We start from the raw sequence: 18,025 nt of genomic DNA, 5'->3' as shown, positions 1-18,025 counted from the left end.
CTCACTCTGTCAATCTCTAAGGTCCCCTGTCATGGCAGTCACTTTGGCAAAGTTAGTGAAACCCCAGCTCTGCTTAGCTGTAGCTCTAAGCCATTCGACACAATTGTTTTGCCACATCTCTGATGCCTCTGATCTGCCTGGCCCCTACACAGGCTACTCACGCCGCCAGTGGGAATAAAGCCCACAGACCTTTTCTCTCACCTCCTCCTTGCCTAGTGAGTCCCCTGTTCTGCCCACACATTCTGGCTCACGGCTCCTTGACTGCCCCAGGCTCTTAACTGTAAGACCTCTATCTTTTTTGATATGACTTAGGTGATTCTCCTAAACCTCCTACCATTCTGCCTTAATCTAAATAAAATTCCTCTTCAGAGGAGACAGTCCCTGAGAGTTAATAGATAAGTGAGGCTCCATTTTTTCCAGCACTCTTCATCCCACAGTAAAAAAAAAATTGGTTGAAAATCTGGAATGTTGCTTTAACTCCCTCTTAATACCATTTAGCTTTCCCCAGAGTGTGGAATTTTTTAAGAAACTCAGCAAAAACAAAAACAAAAACAAACAAACAAAAAACCACTATACTTTCTCTTTCAGATTTCATTGCAAAAACACGTTCCTCCATGGCAAACAGCCAAAACACAGATGACCACACCCTTTGAAATGGAGCAATTGCAACAAGCACGGGTATGTGGTTTTGCTCAAATGGTACCCAGAACCTTCTTTCCATCCTTGAAACACACCATGCATTTATCACAGTCCAGAGGTCACTGAATCTCAGCTGCTATCCTGTTCTCTCCCCATATCACTGTCACTTCCCAAGTCCACAGGTAATCATTCTAAGGGCAGGCAGGCACTGCCTGACATGTAAACTCTCTGTTTTAAATGGCTTCTCTGATCCTGGTTCTTTCCCAGGCCTCCAATGCAAGACAAAGAGGCCTAATGGACATGATGGGAGGTGTTCTGGAAGTCAAGAAGGAGGACATCTTGAAAATGGTGAGGTATTTTGCCATCGTTGTGGAAAATACAGTAAGGTAGAAAGAGCTACATAATTTTTGTTCCCTGTAAAACTCAGTTTTAGAAATTCTACAGCCCCAATATTCCCTAACCTAGAAGGATGCCACAGTGGACCAACGACAAATTTGCCTTCCATTCTCACAAACATTCACCACCAGAAGAAGAAGGAGGAGAAGGAGGAGAAGGAGGAGAGGAGGGGGAGGGAGGAGGAAGGAGGGGGAGGGGGGGAGGAGGAGAAGGAGGAGGAGGAGAAGGAGGAGGAGGAAGGGGAGGAGGAGGAAAAAGGAGAAGGAGAAGGAAAGGAAGAGGAGGAGGAGGAGGAGAAGGAAGGAGGAGGAGGGGAGGAGGAAAAAAGAAGAAGAAATAATGAGCACAAACAAGCAAGCATAGTGCATGGTGATCTTGCTTTACCTACAGTTGTTCAAATATACCAGGGACATGACATTCCAGGTCTTCCTGAAGTTCCAGCTACGTAGATACCAACACCATCTGAGTCTGTTCTTAAGAGTCTGGGCAACCCTAAAATTATCATCATCCTCTCAGTTGTAGAAACTCGGTTGTAAGGCTTTCCCACATTCTTCCATCAAAGCATCAGGTTACTCCCTTGATGTTCCCCCTTTTAACTGCCATCTGAGCTGGGAGGTTTTACTGTAGTGCTACCCTGATGTAGCTTATATATGCTAGAGCACGCTTCTTCCTTGTGTCCAGGTGATCCCTCAACCTGCTTTCATGGCAAAAGCTGATGCTCTGTGGAATGAAGAAGAAAGGAAGCAATTCAAAGACTATGAGAGAAAAGTCAAGGAGCTAAACGAAGAGAGAGATAAGTACAGAAAGGTTAGAAGGACAGAAAATTGATAAGACATCTCTAGACTCTCTAGGTCAATTTTTCCTAATGCCTCTAAGAGCTCAAGGACAGTGATTTAGCTTAAAGTCCCTTGAGAACCGAAAGAGGTTGGGATAAAAAAAAAAAAACAAAAAACCTGTAGACTAGATACATTAAAAAAAGAACTACATAACATTTTTAAAGTTCTTATTGACGTCAACACTTTCCACACTGTTACCATTCATTTGATCCTTTGTTCTTCCTCCACATGTTCAAGGAACACCTAGCACATGCAAGACACTACAAGGGATTGCTCTATCTTGGCTACAGCTCTTTGCATTCAGTAATGCTTCTGGCTGATTCTATCTCAATCCTAAGGAAAGGATTTGAGAAAACAAAAATACAATCAACATGACACATAGTTCAGGTCTTATTTGAGGGTTTTGCAATATAGTTCTATTTTTGTGTTCTTCCAGATCAAACAAACATCCCCACATTAAAATAGCTTATGCTGTAGTGGAGACATAAGAGTTGGTGGTAACTGGGCATGGCAGTGCATACCTACAATCTCAGCACTTGGAAGGTAGAGCAGGCACATCAAGGAGAGTCTAAGAAACCTAGGCTACACAATAAGAGCCCTCCAAAAAAGTTGACATTATATAACAGAGTAAATAATATTTTTATGAAGGCAATAAAACCACACCATCACTCAAGATAGGGTAGTACAACTTACCAGTTTTATCATGGCATTATACTTCCAGCAACTTCTTTGAATCTGTTGTTAACCTGCTTGTATTTTATTCATTTGTATTTTTAACTAAGTTTAAAAGCCTAAAGAGCCCAAATAACTAATTGTGGAAGAAGTTAAGGTTTGGAGAGGTAGGGATACAGATGCTCAAAAAGTAGAGGGTGGTGTTCCCGGTGGCTTTGTCAACTTGACATGAACGAGAGTCAAGTGGGAAAAGATCACCTGAATCAAGGAAATGTCTCCATTTGATTGGCCAGTGAGCATGTCTGTGGGTCATTTTCTAGATTGTTGATTGATGTGGGTGATGTGGGAGGGCTCAGTCCACTGAGGTCAGTTCCACCCTTGGACAGATGGCCCTGGGTGGTATAAAGTAGCTGAACACGAATCTGGAAGCAGGCTGGCAAACAGCTTCCTCCACAGTCCCTGCCCTGCCCAAGCTTCAATTCTTGCCCTGACTTCCCTCAGTGATGAACTAGGACATGTGAGCTAATGTTCTTCCCCAAGTTGCCTTTGGCCATGGTGTTTATCTCAGCAATAGAAAGCTCTAGGACCAGTAGTGACCATTCAACTGTGTTCACTCCATGTTTTAATAAAGTTTCCGACCTTCACCCTGCGTGTCTATTATAGCTCTCTGGTGAAGCCACAGCCTTGATTAAATTCACGATTTGTCATGGTTTGCTTTCTATTGCTGTCATAAACACATGACCAAAAGTGACCAAAGCAACTTGAGGAAGAAGGGTTCATTTCATCTTACAGCTTGTAGTCCGCCATGAAGGGAAGTCAGGGAAGGAACTCAAGTAAGGACGCTGGAAGCAGGAGCTGAGGCAGAGAAAGGACACTGCTTACTGGCTTGCTCTCCATGGCTTTCTCAGCCTGCTTTCTGTACAACCCAGGACCACTTGCCCAGGGTGCTTCCAGGGGAGTCAGCTGGACCCTCCTCCCACATCAGTCATTCATCAAGAAAATGCTCCACAGACTTGTCCACAGGCTAGGCGATGGTGACCATTCCTCAACTTGCTTCCTCTTCCCAGATGTCTCTAGCTTGTACCAAGTTGACAGAAAATTAACAGGCATAGTATTCTTGCCTCCTCTGCACCTGCTCTCATGCAGTGAATAAAGAAAACAAAACACAAACACAAAATGTAGTTTTACCCTCAGTGGTTAGCTTCAATCTCAGTTGGAATTTTAAAGAGCTTTTCCATGTTGTCTTTCTTTTTGCTCAGCCTGGTGCTCTCACACTGACACATAGATCTACTTACAGCTAATCTTGTTTCATTTCAACACCTGATCCTCTTCCCTAACACTGGACATCAAACTACTCTTTCAGTAATATAAAAATCAAGTTCAGGAGGCTAAAGAGATGGATCAGAGGTTAAGAGTGTTTACTTCTCAATTATAAGGACTTTGGACCCCAGCACCACACTGGGTTATCCACAACACTTGTAACACCAGCTCCAAAGGATCCAACACCCTCTTCTGGTCTCCACGTGTACCTACCCACACACATACACCTACTCTGAAGCTGGAAGGTTTCTTGGGTCCCACCTGGCTCCCTACGGACCCACAGCCTCTTATAAAATAATCATTCAGAGGCTTAATATTATTTATAACTGCTCGGCCATTAGCTCAGGCTTATTACTGACTAGCTCTTACACTTAAATTAACCCATAATTCTTATCTATGTTTAGCCACATAACTTGGTACCTTTTCTCAGTTCTGCCTTGTCATCTCGCCTCCTCTGTGTCTCTGGTGACTCCTGACTTAGCCCTTCCTCTTCCCAGCATTTTCCTCATCTGCTCACCCCAGTCAGCATTTTATTAAACCAGTGCACAAAAGCATTATCCCACAGTACTTTCCCTTTTCTGTCTAATCAAAAAGGAAGGTTTTAACTTTAACATAGTAAAATTACATATAATAAAACAGTTATCAAGCAGGAATTACAGTTATAATAAGATCTAGTCTATTTGTATTTGGCAAAATTAAATAAAATATTATATCTATCCTTTATTTGTGAGTCTAAAGTTTCATATCTAATTTATCTTTTATCATGACTAAGGAAAACTATAATTATAACTATCTAGCCTTCAACTATATCAAAGACCCCAGAAGGATATAATATTACCTAAGTAAACAGGAAGTGCATTGAAAGTAACTTCCAAAAATCTAGAAATGACAGACAGCTGCCTGCCTGGACAGTCATCCAAAGCTCCTCTGTAACATGGGGGCATCCATCTTCAGCCTATAGGTCTAGAGTTTTTTAGTCACTTCTCCCTGTGTCCTGTAGGATATTTGGCAGTCTCCCCTGTGAAGCAGGAATCTGAAGAACCATCTCATCTTGCACAGTTCATTGGTCACCTTCCTATGGGTCCTGCATGTCCAGTTTATACAACATTTTGTCAAGCAGTCAATGCAAAGGCACTTTTTCACCCAGTGGCTAACTTTTGCCACAAAGAAAGCAAACTCCATAATGTGTTTATTCAATGCCCATTATCTTCTCTGAAGCAGATTGATGCTGCCAGGAGCACACATGTCTCAAAGACCAAAATGTCAAAGTTCTTAAAACATTTTAAATGCCATATGCTATAGGTCTTTGAAGTGTTTGAAGATTACCTACCCAATTGAAATTTATCTATGTATATCTAGAAAACTTAACATGACTACAAGTATATCATAGATGATTAACTATTAATCTGTATTTCTTAATGATACATTACAATTTTAAATGAGTTGTATAAACATAATACCTTAAACATGAGTAGAATTATACATACAGTATAACAAAATTAACTTTAAATTTATATCAATTAACTAAAAATCCATAGCAATGTAAAACATTTCAAACAAGTTGTTGCTCTTTAAAAGTAGATTCAATAATCTACCCTTTTGTCCTATCATATCTATATCCCCTTTTCCTCTTTAGAGATTGCATTTATAATCAACCCCCTTTAAATAAAAATAAACATTTATAAACAATATTTTGGGAACTTGGGCATAGCTTCTCATACTACTTTCTGCTGGTTGAGGGAGTTGGCAATCTTATGGGGAGCCTGAGAAAATTAAGAATTATGGTCAAGACTTGACTGGAATAGTCTGTGAGGCTGTATTATCTGAACCAGTTGCCTTGAAGCTGTTTTTTATGTTGATTCATCTGGGCCATGGTATCATCAGAGACCTTTCAGGGGGTCTTGGCTAATCAAACCATATGAGCCTGGAAGCAACCCACAGGTTCTCATCTTCCATAGAAACAAAAGCAGAACCTCTTTCCAAAGCAACATATCCTTAAACACAAATTTTGAAGTCAAGATGCCTTTAAAATACACTTATTGGTTTAACTCAGCAGCCTTTACAATCAAATGTCTTTCTGCAGTTAAAAATCCCAAAGTCGCTGGGCGGTGGTGGCAAGTGCCTTTAATCCCAGCACTCAGGAGGCAGAGGCAGGCAGATCTCTGTGAGTTCAAGGTTACAGAGTGAGTTCCAGGAAAGGCTCCAAAGCTACACAGAGAAACCCTGCCTCAAAGGAAAAAAAAATCCCAAAGACAATATAATCCAGACTCTGTGTGTGATTTCCATCTTTACATGGCTTATTTTTTATATTACTTTTACTGTCTCTTTAAAAGACTTTATTTTTTAAAGCTATTTCTTTATGTAACTGCATATACTCCTTTTCCTCTCTCTTCCAAGCCTACATACATTTTTCCACACACTGTAAACAATTTAGAGCTTTATTTCATCTGAATCTGACTTAATGTGAATCTATAATCCTTCTCTGACCAGGAGAGATGTTAAACTGATAAGCTGCATGTTTAGGACTAGAGCAGCAACCTTGTCTGCTCACTCCGTCCACTTCAGCTTTTCAGCATGGTAGAGGTAATTCACCTCCAGCTCTGGGAGCCATGGTCTTGGCCTCCATCCAGCAGTATAGTGTGTAGCTCAGAAAACTTTTTTTTTTTTTGTACTAGCAAAAGCTAAATCCACCACACAGCATACCGCATGGCTTGGAGACACCTCTGTGTACCACAGTGGGAATCCATCATACTGCAAGTCAAGCCCACATGCCACAAACCTGCCATAGTTTAGCTTGAGCCTGCAGGCTGTGGCTGGCCTAAGAGACACACTAGAAAGCTGTTCTTAGCTCTGTTTTAGAATATTTTTTTAAGTTCTCTCAAGTTTTAGGTGGCAAGTCAAGCCAAAACATTGGGCAGCCAAATGTAGCTGGAAGATCCCCTGTGTCCCGCCCAGTCCTGCAGCCACTCAGACCCAAATAAACATACAGAGGCTTACATCAATTACAAATTGCATGGCCATGGCCTATGGCTCAATTTTCTTGCTAGCTAGCTCTTACAACTAAACTCAGCCATTTCTACTCATCTGTATGTCACCACATGTTCTGAGGCTTTACCTGTGTGTCATTCCATGCTGCTCCCTGGATGGCGGGATGGCATCTCTCCCACCTTTCCTTTCCTCTTTCCACTATCTCCCTTGAATTTTCCCACCTGGCTCCATCCTGCCCTACCATAGGCCAATGCAGCTTTATTTATCAACTAATCAGAGCAACACATATTCACAGCATACAGAAAAATATCCCACAGCACTACCCTCACACAGATACACACACATAAGTAAGTATTTTTAATTAAACATCAAAACAGAATGTATAATATAAAAAATTCAAGGTATTCAAAGATGGGAGGGAAAGCAAAATTTTGTGTCTGTAAATTGTTATCTGTAGTCAGATTTTTTTTGGGAAAGATTTGTTGCAGTTTGATTTACTAGGCCTACTTGATTAGTGATCTTTAATATGGTTTTCCTCCAATGTAATTTTCAAATGTCCAGGCTGGGGAGATGGCTCGATGTCCTGGTAAAAGTGCTTGTTGTGTGTGCAAGTGTGAGGACCTGAATGCAAAGTTTTAGTTCTCACGTTAAGAAAACCAGCCCAGACTGTGCATGTGTATAGCCCCAGTGCAGACATGGGGAGCACAGGCAGGGGATGTGGGGGATGGAGGGGCACAACAGGAAGATCCTGAAAGCTCATTGGCCAGCCAGCCCAACCCAAATAGTAAGCTTCAAGTTTAACGGTCTCAAAGGAATGAAACAGAGACTGGTAAGTCAGGACACCCAACATCATCCTCTGGCCTTCACACCTGTGTGCACAGGCACGTGTACACACACACACACACACACACACACACACACACACACACACACACACACAAGTATGCACACATGCATATACAACACACACAAAAAAGGGAATAAAATGACAAAATGAAATAAAAAATTCCAAACCTGCAGCATTTTAGGTTGGTCCAGGTAGTACTTCTCTGCCTTCCCTCTGCTTCTTCCATGTGGCAAAATACAAATACCAATTGTGATAAGCATTTGTTCTGTTACCTCCAATTTAGTCTTTAGAAGCGGAAATGAAGAAACTTCAAAACTCTATCCAAGACAGCACACAGAACTTTGATGAACACTTGAAGAGGCTCTTTGAAAGGAGAGTAAAGGCAGAGATGGTTGTCAACCAGGTACATAAGGCTTCATTTCTATATCTCACACTCTTAAGTAGCCTGTGGGACATCCATCGCTCTGAGGAGCTGACCCCCACACTCGCCTGGTGCTGAGGCCCTGCATGCCTGTAGGCCCCACCCCAGCCTCCTCCAGCCAGATGCTGCTACACTTCCTCTCTCTCCTGCTCACTTCTCCTCCAGGGTTGTGATAAGTAGCTGCTTTATGGAAAAGGAGGAGCTTCCAAGAGGTTCTGGGGGAAGTGGATATAAAATAGGAATGATAGCATGCTGTGAACTTGACTCTGGCGGCGGCTACATAGCTGTGTGCATGTATCAAAGCATCAGATTATACACTCTAAAAGGGGGAAATGAATGGTATGTGGAAAATGCTTCAACAAAGCTGTTATTTTCCTTAAATATGCTTAGAATATCTTCTTGTACACTTGATTGTGGGGTGGGGGGAACCCCAGACTTCTAGGAAATGTCCAAAGGACTTAGGAGCTACAGTCGCTTCTGCTCTAAAGAACACCGTTTAAAAATCAAAAATAAAATGTTGGGGTAAAACACTTGCCTTGCATGTGCAAGGCTCTAGCACAAACAATGATAACAACAACAACAACAACTATTATTATTATTATTATTATTATTATTATTATTATTATTACATATTGTAGCTGTGTGGTCACTACACAAGTGTGTGGGTTCATGTGGGTCCATGGAATGAAGACACAGAGGCATCTTAAGAATGAATTTAGCCTTTCATGGCTGCAGGGGGTTCCAGCCTCGAAGGACTGGAACACTTTTCCCTTCACCTAGGGCATATTTATTTACTCTTTTTTACAGTTTAGATAGTTAATTTCTATACCTTCAAAACAACCTAAAAGGAACTCCCAGAGGCCAAATGCCAGCTACAAAGTACTTAAATTATGAGGTACCTCAGTTGTTTTCCAGGTTTTCTGGACCAAGTTTTGCATAGGCTTTTGATCCTTGGGGGACTCTCTGATCCTTGGCTCTCAAATAAGATTCACATAGGGCGATTAAAAAAAACAAAAAGTAAGAAAAACAAAAAATGTGGTTAAACAAAAAAAAAGGATTAGGACTAGGTGCTGCTCTCTGGAGCCAAGCCAAGAGCTCAACAGAAATGCCGCCACAACATATATTTATTAATATTATTATTTATTATTATTATTGCACTTTGTTGAAACTCATCAAAATTTTCCAAATTCATGGCTTTGTAACATTTTAAAAAGAAAATGCCAGTTGATCATTGTCTTGGTTTCCTTTTCTGTTGCTGTGATAAAATACTCTGATGTAGGCAGAAGTTTCTATCCTGCCAGCAACTTCCAAATACCCAGCAGCCGCTTCCCAAATTATCACGCAGAGGTTTACATTAATTACAAATGCTCAGCTGGTAGCTTAGGCTTATTACTAACTAGCTCCAATACTTAAATTAACCCATAATTCTTATCTATGTTTAGCCATGTGGCTTGGTGCCTTTTCTCAGTACAACATTCTCATCTTGCTTCCTCTACATCTGGCTGATGACTCTCTGACTATGCCCTTCCTCTTCCCAGGATTCTTAATTTGGTTGCCCCACCTATACTTCCTGACTGACTACTTGTCGATCAGCATTTTATTAAACCAATTTGAGTGACAAATCTTTACAGTGTACAAGAGGATTATTCCACAGCACTCTGACAAAAGCAACTTAAGGGAGAGTTTGCTTTAGCTCAGAGTTTTAAGTTATAGTCTGTCATTGCAGGGTAGTCCAGGCATCAGCAATCTGAAGCAGCTGGTCTCTTTATATCCATACAAAGGGCAATGAATCTATGTGTGCTGCCCATGTCTCTTCCTCCTTTTATATGACCAATAATTCCCCCCATCCAGTAAGTGATCCCAACCACAATTAAGGTGGGTCTTCTCTCAAAGGTAATCAAGATAATTCCCCACAGCCATGCCCAGAGGCCCCTCCCTGATGACCTTAGAGCCTTTTAAGTTAACAGTAACACCAATATCTGTCACCTTCAGACAATGGCAATAAGCAATGTCCCAAACTGTAAAGTATCTAATATCCATACTGACTTTACTATACAAACTCTACCCCTAGGCAATGAAATAATAAGTAGAACATCTCTTTATAAAATATTTCAAGCCAGGTGGTGGTGATGCATGCCTTTAATCCTAGCACTCAGGAAGCAGTGGCAGGTGGATCTCTAAGTTCAAGGCTAGACTGGTCTACAGGGTGAGTTCCAGGACAGCCAGGGTTATGCAGAGAAACCATGTCTTGAAAATAAATAAATAAATAAATAAATAAATAAAATATTTTAATTAGTAAATGAAAAAAGAAAGTGAAAACAGACAATGATCATTTTGCAACTCTGAATAGATTTACTGGGCTTGTGCTTTGAACATCCATAGCTACAAACATCCCCAAAAGACAACACTTATTGTGTAAGTCCTGACCAGAGAACACAGAATAACCCAAACGGTTATTGCCAAAAGAGTCCAACCAAGGTCTGACAAGGCCTCTGGATATAGCTGCCAATTTTCAAGGACTAGAAGGGATTTGGGAGCTTTAAAAACTGTACTTGGGGTGGAGCTCCAGGAGTCCAGTTGACGAGAGAGAGGAAGGATTATATGAGCAAAAAATATTAAGACCATTATTGGAAAAAGCACAGGGACAACTAGCCAAACTAGTGGAAACACATGAACTGTGGACCAATAGCTGAGGAGCCCCCATGGAACTGGACCAGGCCCTCTGGATAGGTAAGACAGTTGATTAGCTTGAACTGTTTAGGGGGGCCCCAGGCAGTGAGACCAGGACTTATCCTTAGTGCATGAGCTGGCTTTTTGGAACCCAGTGCCTATGCTGAGACACTTTGCGTTGTCTTGGTATAGGGAGGAGGGGACTGGACCTGCCTCAGCTGAATGTACCAGGCTCTGCTGACTCCCCAATGGGAGACCTTGCCTTGGAGGAGGTGGGCTTGGGGGGTTGGTTGGGGGAGGAAGGCTGGGAGTGAGAGGAGGGAGGACAAGGAAATCAGTGGTTGACATGTAAAACGAATAGAAAATCTTTCTTAAAAAATATTTTTATTTTATAATTAATTTAATTTTACATATCAGTCTCCTCCTCCCTACACCAAGGCTAAGCAAAGTGTCTCAGCATAGGCCCTAGATTCTAAAAAGCCAGCTTATGCACTAAGGACAGGTCCCAGCCCCACTGCCTGGGGGCCTCCTAAACAGTTCAAGTTAATCAACCGTCTCACTTATCCAGAGGACCTGGTCCAGTTCCATGGGGGATCCTCAGTCATTGGTTTACAGTTTATGTGTTTCCACTAGTTTTGCTAGTTGTCCCTGTACTTTTTCCAATCATGGTCTTGATATCTCTTGCTCATATAATCGCTCCTCTCTCATCTATTGGACTCCTGGAGCTCTACCTGGGGCTTGGCTGTGGACCTCTGCATCTGTTTCCATCAGTCACTGGTTGAGATTCTATCATGACAGATGGGTATTTGCCCATCCGATCACCAGAGTAGGTCAGCTCAGGCACTCTCTCAACCATTGTCAGTAGTCTATAGTGGAGGTATCTTTGTGGATTTCTGGGAACCTCTCTAGCACTCTGCTTCTTCCTATTCCCATGGGGTCTTCATTTGTCATGGTATTTCTTTCATTGTTCACTCTGTACCTGATCCAGCTGGGACCTCCCCCTCCCCTAAGCTCTCTTTCCCCCACCCTTGCCCTCCATTACCCACCCCCACCCCCCAGTTTGCTCATGTAGATCTCATCCATTTCTCTGTCATTGGGTGATCCCTGTGTCTTTCTTAGGGTCCTCTTTACTAGGTAGCTTCCCTGGAGTTGTGAGCTGAAGTCTGGTTATCCTTTGCTTTACATCTAGTATCCTCCTATGAGTGAGTACATACCATGTTTGTCTTTCTGAGTCTGGGTTACCTCACTCAGCATGTTTTTTTCTAGTTCCATCCATTTGCCTGCAAACCTCATGGTGTCATTGTTTTTCTCTGCTGAGTAGTACTCCATTGTGTATATGTACCATATATTCTTTATCCATTCTTCAGTTGAAGGGCATCTAGGTTATTTACAGGTTCTGGCTATTACAAATAATGCTGATATGAATATAGCTGAGCATGTGTCCTTGTGGTATGATTGGGCATTCCTTGGGTATATGCCCAGATATGTGGTATAGCTGGGTCTTGAGGGAGGTTGATTCCCAATTTTCTAAGAAAGCGCCATATTGATTTCCAAAATGGCTGTACAAGTTTGCAACAGTGGAGGAGTGTTCCCCTTGCTCCACATCCTCTCCAACATAAGCTGTCTTCAGTGTTCTTGATCATAGCCATTCTGAAGGGTATAAGATGGTATCTCAGAGTCATTTTGATTTGCATTTCCCTGATGACTAAGGATGTTGAGCAATTCTTTAAATGTCTTTCAGCCATTTGAAAGTCATCATCAGGGCTGGAGAGATGGTTCAGTCATTAAAGGCTAGGCTCACAACCAAAAATATAAGAAAATCTCTTAATAAAATTTTTTTTTTAAAAAAAATCTGCACTTGGAGTAAGCAGTTGGGGAGACATAAAACTACAGACTGCCGATGGCTACAAACAACTGTAAGGAGAGAAGGCAGCCTAACAGGACATGCAGCTTCTAAGAGATTTAGAAGACGTGACAAAATACTGTTAGTGGACAAGTTATGCCTCTGTTCCAGGGTTCCCACTAAGGCGGGATGGCGGAAACATGGGATTTTGCTAGTGTTGACATCAAAACAGTGCTCACTGCTGGGGCCAAGCCCCTGATGATGCCTGGGTTCTGTGCTGGCAAAACTGATCTTTTCTTTGAGTGGTGATGTCAAGAATGTTGGCTTGTCTCAAAACCCATCAAATAACTGATTGGTGTTCAGGATTTTTCTGGATATGTGTTTTGCTTACAGTGAAACGATAAATGAAAGAAAACAGCCAAACACTGTTGAAAGAGGCCCTGCTGGACTTCTCTTTAAGGCATCCATTTAAGGAATTTCTCCTCTCCTCCTAAGCTTATCGTTTTAGCATCAAGTCTATGACCAACAGAACATTCTCTCTCAACTAGCAATGTTGACCTTCAACATTCTTCCTCTTCATATATCCATAGGAGGAAATGAAAATAAACAACCTTGTGTATTCTTTGCTGCTGGATGAAGAACTGAGCTCCAGGGAACAGTTCCTGAACAACTACCTTCTGAAGAAGCAGGAGGAGAAAGTAAGTTTGGGGCTCCCTGGCATCTGTGCCGCTCGCTCAGACACAGGTCCCACATCTGGAGCCTTTATTTGATTAGAGTCTTTTGATACAAGAGGAGTGCCTTAAAGAAAAGGCAGGTGGGTACCATTACGAGGCGTCTGGTACTTTACCACATAGCTTTCCTTCTGTCATTCCTATTCAGCCATGCCCATCACCAACTCAGTGTCTGGGACTTTGCCAGACAACCATGTAGAAGGGCCCACATCAGTCTCTTAATTAGGTGATGTGATTCTGCATCTCAGGTTCAGAACACTATAGTTTCAAAATGACATGCTGTCATAGAAGACAAGGCCAAACTGATTCTCAGAACGAAGTTAAAAATACAGCCCTTAACACCAGCCAGTGGTGCGCACCTGTAATCCCAGCACTCGGGAGGCAGAGGCAGGCGGATCTCTGTGAGTTCAAGGCCAGCCTGGGCTACAAAGAGAGTTCCAAGACAGCCAGGACTACATAGAAAAACCTGTCTCAAAAAACAAAACAGTAACAACAATACAGCTTTTAACCATGGACTGGCCATAAGACCTTGATCAAAGCACACAATCTTTGAAGCTGTTCACAGGCCATTCTCCAGGGAAATATAGTCCTCTATGCACCATGTGATATTTCCAAGTGTCACTGAACCTGGAAGTGATGGGTTCACCTATAGAATGAAAACGTTCATATTCAGAAACACTAAATATAAACATGAATCGTTAAGATTTATTTATTTATTAAAGAGATGAGCATCAATGCTGATTATTAATACATAATGTTTCAACAGGTGTCAACCTATGTTGATATTGTTAATGAAGCACAGTATGAACACATTTACTATATCATAAATGACTTATGTACCTACTGTTAGAGTCTGTTTATATGACCAGGAGTGGTAGTATATGCCTCAGCACTCAGGAGGCAGAGGCAGGCAGATCTCTGAGTTCAAAGCTAGCCTGGTCTACATAGTAAGTTCCAGGACAGCCAGAGCTACTAAGAGAGACCCTGTCTCAGAAAAAAAACCAAAAGAAAAGAAAAAGCTTGTTTATAACATATGCCAAGAATTTTTATCAGGCATGGTGGCACATTCCTGTAATCCAGCACTTGGGAGGCTAACACAGGAAGACCACAGGTTAAAGGCCAGCCTGGGCTACATAGCAAGACTATATCTGAAATGTATCATAATGCCCCTGCAGTCTGTTAGACACTTTGACACAGGAGGAGGCCATTTCAGAACAGCTGGATAACATGCTGGCACTGGCTCTCAGCTTCACGCAATCGCATCCTATGAGATTTTTATTTTTATTTTTTTTATTTTTTATTTTTGCCAGAGCTGAGGACCAAACCGAGGGCCTTGCGCTTGCTAGGCAAGCGCTCTACCACTGAGCTAAATCCCCAACCCCACGATTTCTTAATCTTCTTAGAATCACCTGTAGCTTTGTTTAACCCGAGAACTCTCCAGATCCCATTAACTGTCTTTGCCATTACTGTAGACCAAGACTTCAGAAGCCATCCAGAAAGCTAGAGAAGACCTGGATGTGTTCAAGGAGCACCATGACATTCTGGTGGCAGAAGACAAAGTGAGTCATGCAGAGTTGTTGCACTTGGGATTGGCAGGGGGCAGTGATGAGGATACATTTATTTCCTTGTGGACTGTTCTCTTCCTGTCGTCTTTAGTTGTGAGTGAATTTCATTCTATATGACTATGTGTTTCTGTAAAGACCTGGGGGTTAGAAAGATTTTTTTTTTTAATTTCCTTAAGTTAATTTTTTTCTCGTGGGAAAAAAAAACAAAAAACAAAACAACAACAACAACAACAAAAAACGTTTGTGAGGTCATCAAGTTTAGGGTTCTCAAACTTGGGGTGGTGAAGCCCATGAGTTGCTCATAAAATCAACTTAGTAGTAGGGCCAGCAGTTTGTAATAGAAACAATAGCTGGAATAACAACAAGATGGAACACAATGAGGTGGGTAAAGAGCAAGACTTGCATGTTTTCTAAATAAGTATTATCTGGGGATACTTCTGTTCTAGATGCTTTTAAAAAATCTTTTATTTTAAATATGCTAACATTTTTAGTGCACTGGCATACTCCCTAGGAACAGACACATAGAGAAGGGTTGCTCTCCAACAACTGTAAAAACCAGGTCTTTACATCACAGTGGTATTGTCTGCATTTTAGAAATTGCATTAATTAATGAGAAACTTACGTGTGTCTGCAATCCTGGAAACGATGTGTTTGTCCCTAGGTTCTGGAGCGGAGCTTCAGAAGGGAATTTTCTGAAGTTTCTGGTCACCAGGTGGATATACTCTACAAACTTTTTAAACGCCGGCCAAGGTTTGCTCTCTATCATATGTGGGAGGTAGGGAGGGCAGGGCCTGTTAACAAGAATTATAAGGGCCAGAGAGATGGCTCGGCAGGGTTAAGCCTGGTAACCTGAGTGGTATCCTTGGGATCCACGTGGTGGAAGCAGAAAATTGACTCCAACAAGTTGCCCTCTGGCCTCCACAGTGCGCCATGGCACACATACATGTGTGCGCATGTACAAAAATAAACAAACTGGTAAAAAATGTCAAAAAATAAAATAGTTGTGAAGTTTTACCTTTTCCCAATCAGATAGAAATAACCAGCTAAACATCCTGAGGTCACGCTGATATCTTTTGATCAGGAATGAAGTGTAATGGTTTCTTTCCACTGTTAAAAAATAGTTAAGTGTCTGTGTTCTTATTTCACACATGAAAAGTCTTGGCTTACAGATTTTCCCAAGACATATTCCGAGAAAACGTAAGTCTTTCTTTATGGTGTAAATCATAGTTACATGAGACAAGTTTCTAAGACTAAACACATCTGAGGAAATGCTGCTTTTTTCAGCTAGGTGGCATTCTTTATTGCTCAACCTCCCAAAACTTGCTAGTGGCTTTTGAATTTCCACAGGGATAGGAAATGAGTCAGCAATGTCTTCCCAATGTATCTGACCACAAATTGCTTTTCCTCAGAGAATCTCATGTTCATAGCAAAGTTTTTATTTGCCATTTCTTTTTTTAATAATAAAGTTTAAAATTAAAAAATGCAAAATAAAGATAGCTCAAAATAATGGTTATCTAGAGTTCTGAAATATGTTTCTAAGCTGGGAAGAATATTGGAATAGTTTGCTGACTGCTAATATAATAAATTGAAAATTTAAAATGCAATATAGAAGTGTGCTGTCACCACAGAGTGAGATAGTTTATGTGAGGGATACAAACACATGCTCTCCCTTTGGACAGGTTACTGGAAACTCTGGGAATTTAGCCTAGTACTTGTCTCATGTCTTGGTCTCTCTCTCTCTCTTTCTCTCTCTTTCTCTCTCTCTCTCTCTCTCTCTCTCTCTCTCTCTCTCTCTCTCTCTCTTTCTCTCTTTCTCATGTGTGTGTGTGTGTGTGTGTGTGTGTGTGTGTGTGTGTGTGTGTGTAAGCCACAGATCAACCTGTGGTGTGTGACTCCTCTGTTACCTTCCACCCTTTGGGGTTGTCTGTTGTTGTCATTCACTTTTGAGACAGATTCTCTCACTGGCCAGGGTCCTGTCAATTCTCCTAGGCTGACTAGCCAGAGAGGCTCCAGGATTTGCCCATCCAGTGCTGGGATGGATCACAAGTGTGTACCACAATGGTGGGCTTCCGGGGGTTGAGCTCAGGTGTTTTTCCTGCTCAGTACGGATGGAGATAGCTCCCCAGCTCAGTTTCCCTATTTCAGAAGAGCACTTTTTCTTTATTTATTTTTGTTTGTTTGTTTTACTTTACATCTCTTGAGACAGAGCTTAACTATGAGGATTGGCAGGCCTCAAATTCAACATGCAGTCCAGTCTGGCCTCAGACTTTTAGTTAGTTTCTTGCTTCTGCCTCTTGAGTGAGGAGATTACAGTGTGGCCTACCAGGTCTGGCTAGGAGTGTGCTAATTATAAACCCAGGGAAAAATGTGGTGATATATCTGTACCCCAATAAAGCTTGCCTGGGGATCAGAGGACAAAGCCAGCCACTAAACTGGACATAGAGGTCAGGCACAGGTGACACACACTTTTAATCCTATCACTCAGGAGGCAGAGATCCATCTGGATCTCTGTGAGTTCAAGGCCACACTGGGCTACATGAAAGAAACAGAACCAGGTAGGGTGGTGCACACCTTTAATTCCAGGAATATGGCAGGATACAGAAAGGTATATAAGGTGTGAGGAAACAGGAACTCGCTCTCTTGAGGCTGAGGGTTTCATAGAGGTAAGCTAGTGGCTGGTTGTTCGGCTTCTCTGACCTTTCAGCTTTCATCAAAATATCTGGCTCTGGGTTTTCTATTAATAAGACCATTTAGCAATTTGTGTTACAGGAAACACTTGACCACCAAGTAGAATTTTTTTCTGAATCTGATTCCACTGTCTCTCAGACCTAAAGCTGGCCTTGGGCCAGTAACTTCTCCCAGAACCTGACTATCCTGTCTAGAGATATGGGTGGAACCATCACTATGGCTGTATACTGTTAAGTATCTCCAAGGGGAATGCCTAGCCCAGCTCTTTGTAACCTTCATCCCTCCCCAGCTGCAGCCCAAGAAAACTAAGTTATTCATACAGACAAAGAGGGCCTTTCTCCAGCTCTACATATGCCCAGGCGTATCCTACTCAAGAAAAGAGACCAGAAGTGGCTATGCCAGACAGACC

General features: G+C 41.9%; 1 protein-coding gene across 3 annotated transcripts in view; it reads left to right on the top strand.

The window, feature by feature from the left end:
• Cfap43 (cilia and flagella associated protein 43) overlaps nt 1-18,025 on the top strand; it is a 100,970-nt gene that overhangs the window by 72,975 nt on the left and 9,970 nt on the right. For all 3 annotated transcript variants that reach the window (XM_036171992.1, XM_036172000.1, XM_036171986.1), the window contains exons 25-31: nt 589-678; nt 907-987; nt 1,717-1,842; nt 7,982-8,101; nt 13,223-13,330; nt 14,836-14,922; nt 15,590-15,678. In XM_036171992.1, the coding sequence (XP_036027885.1) occupies nt 589-678; nt 907-987; nt 1,717-1,842; nt 7,982-8,101; nt 13,223-13,330; nt 14,836-14,922; nt 15,590-15,678 (701 nt within the window). The remainder of the gene's footprint in view (nt 1-588; nt 679-906; nt 988-1,716; nt 1,843-7,981; nt 8,102-13,222; nt 13,331-14,835; nt 14,923-15,589; nt 15,679-18,025) is intronic.

Source organism: Onychomys torridus, chromosome 1 (genome assembly GCF_903995425.1).
Source record: "Onychomys torridus chromosome 1, mOncTor1.1, whole genome shotgun sequence".
In the NCBI taxonomy this organism is placed as follows: Eukaryota; Metazoa; Chordata; class Mammalia; order Rodentia; family Cricetidae; genus Onychomys; species Onychomys torridus.
This window is presented reverse-complemented; position numbering and strand designations above follow the sequence as displayed.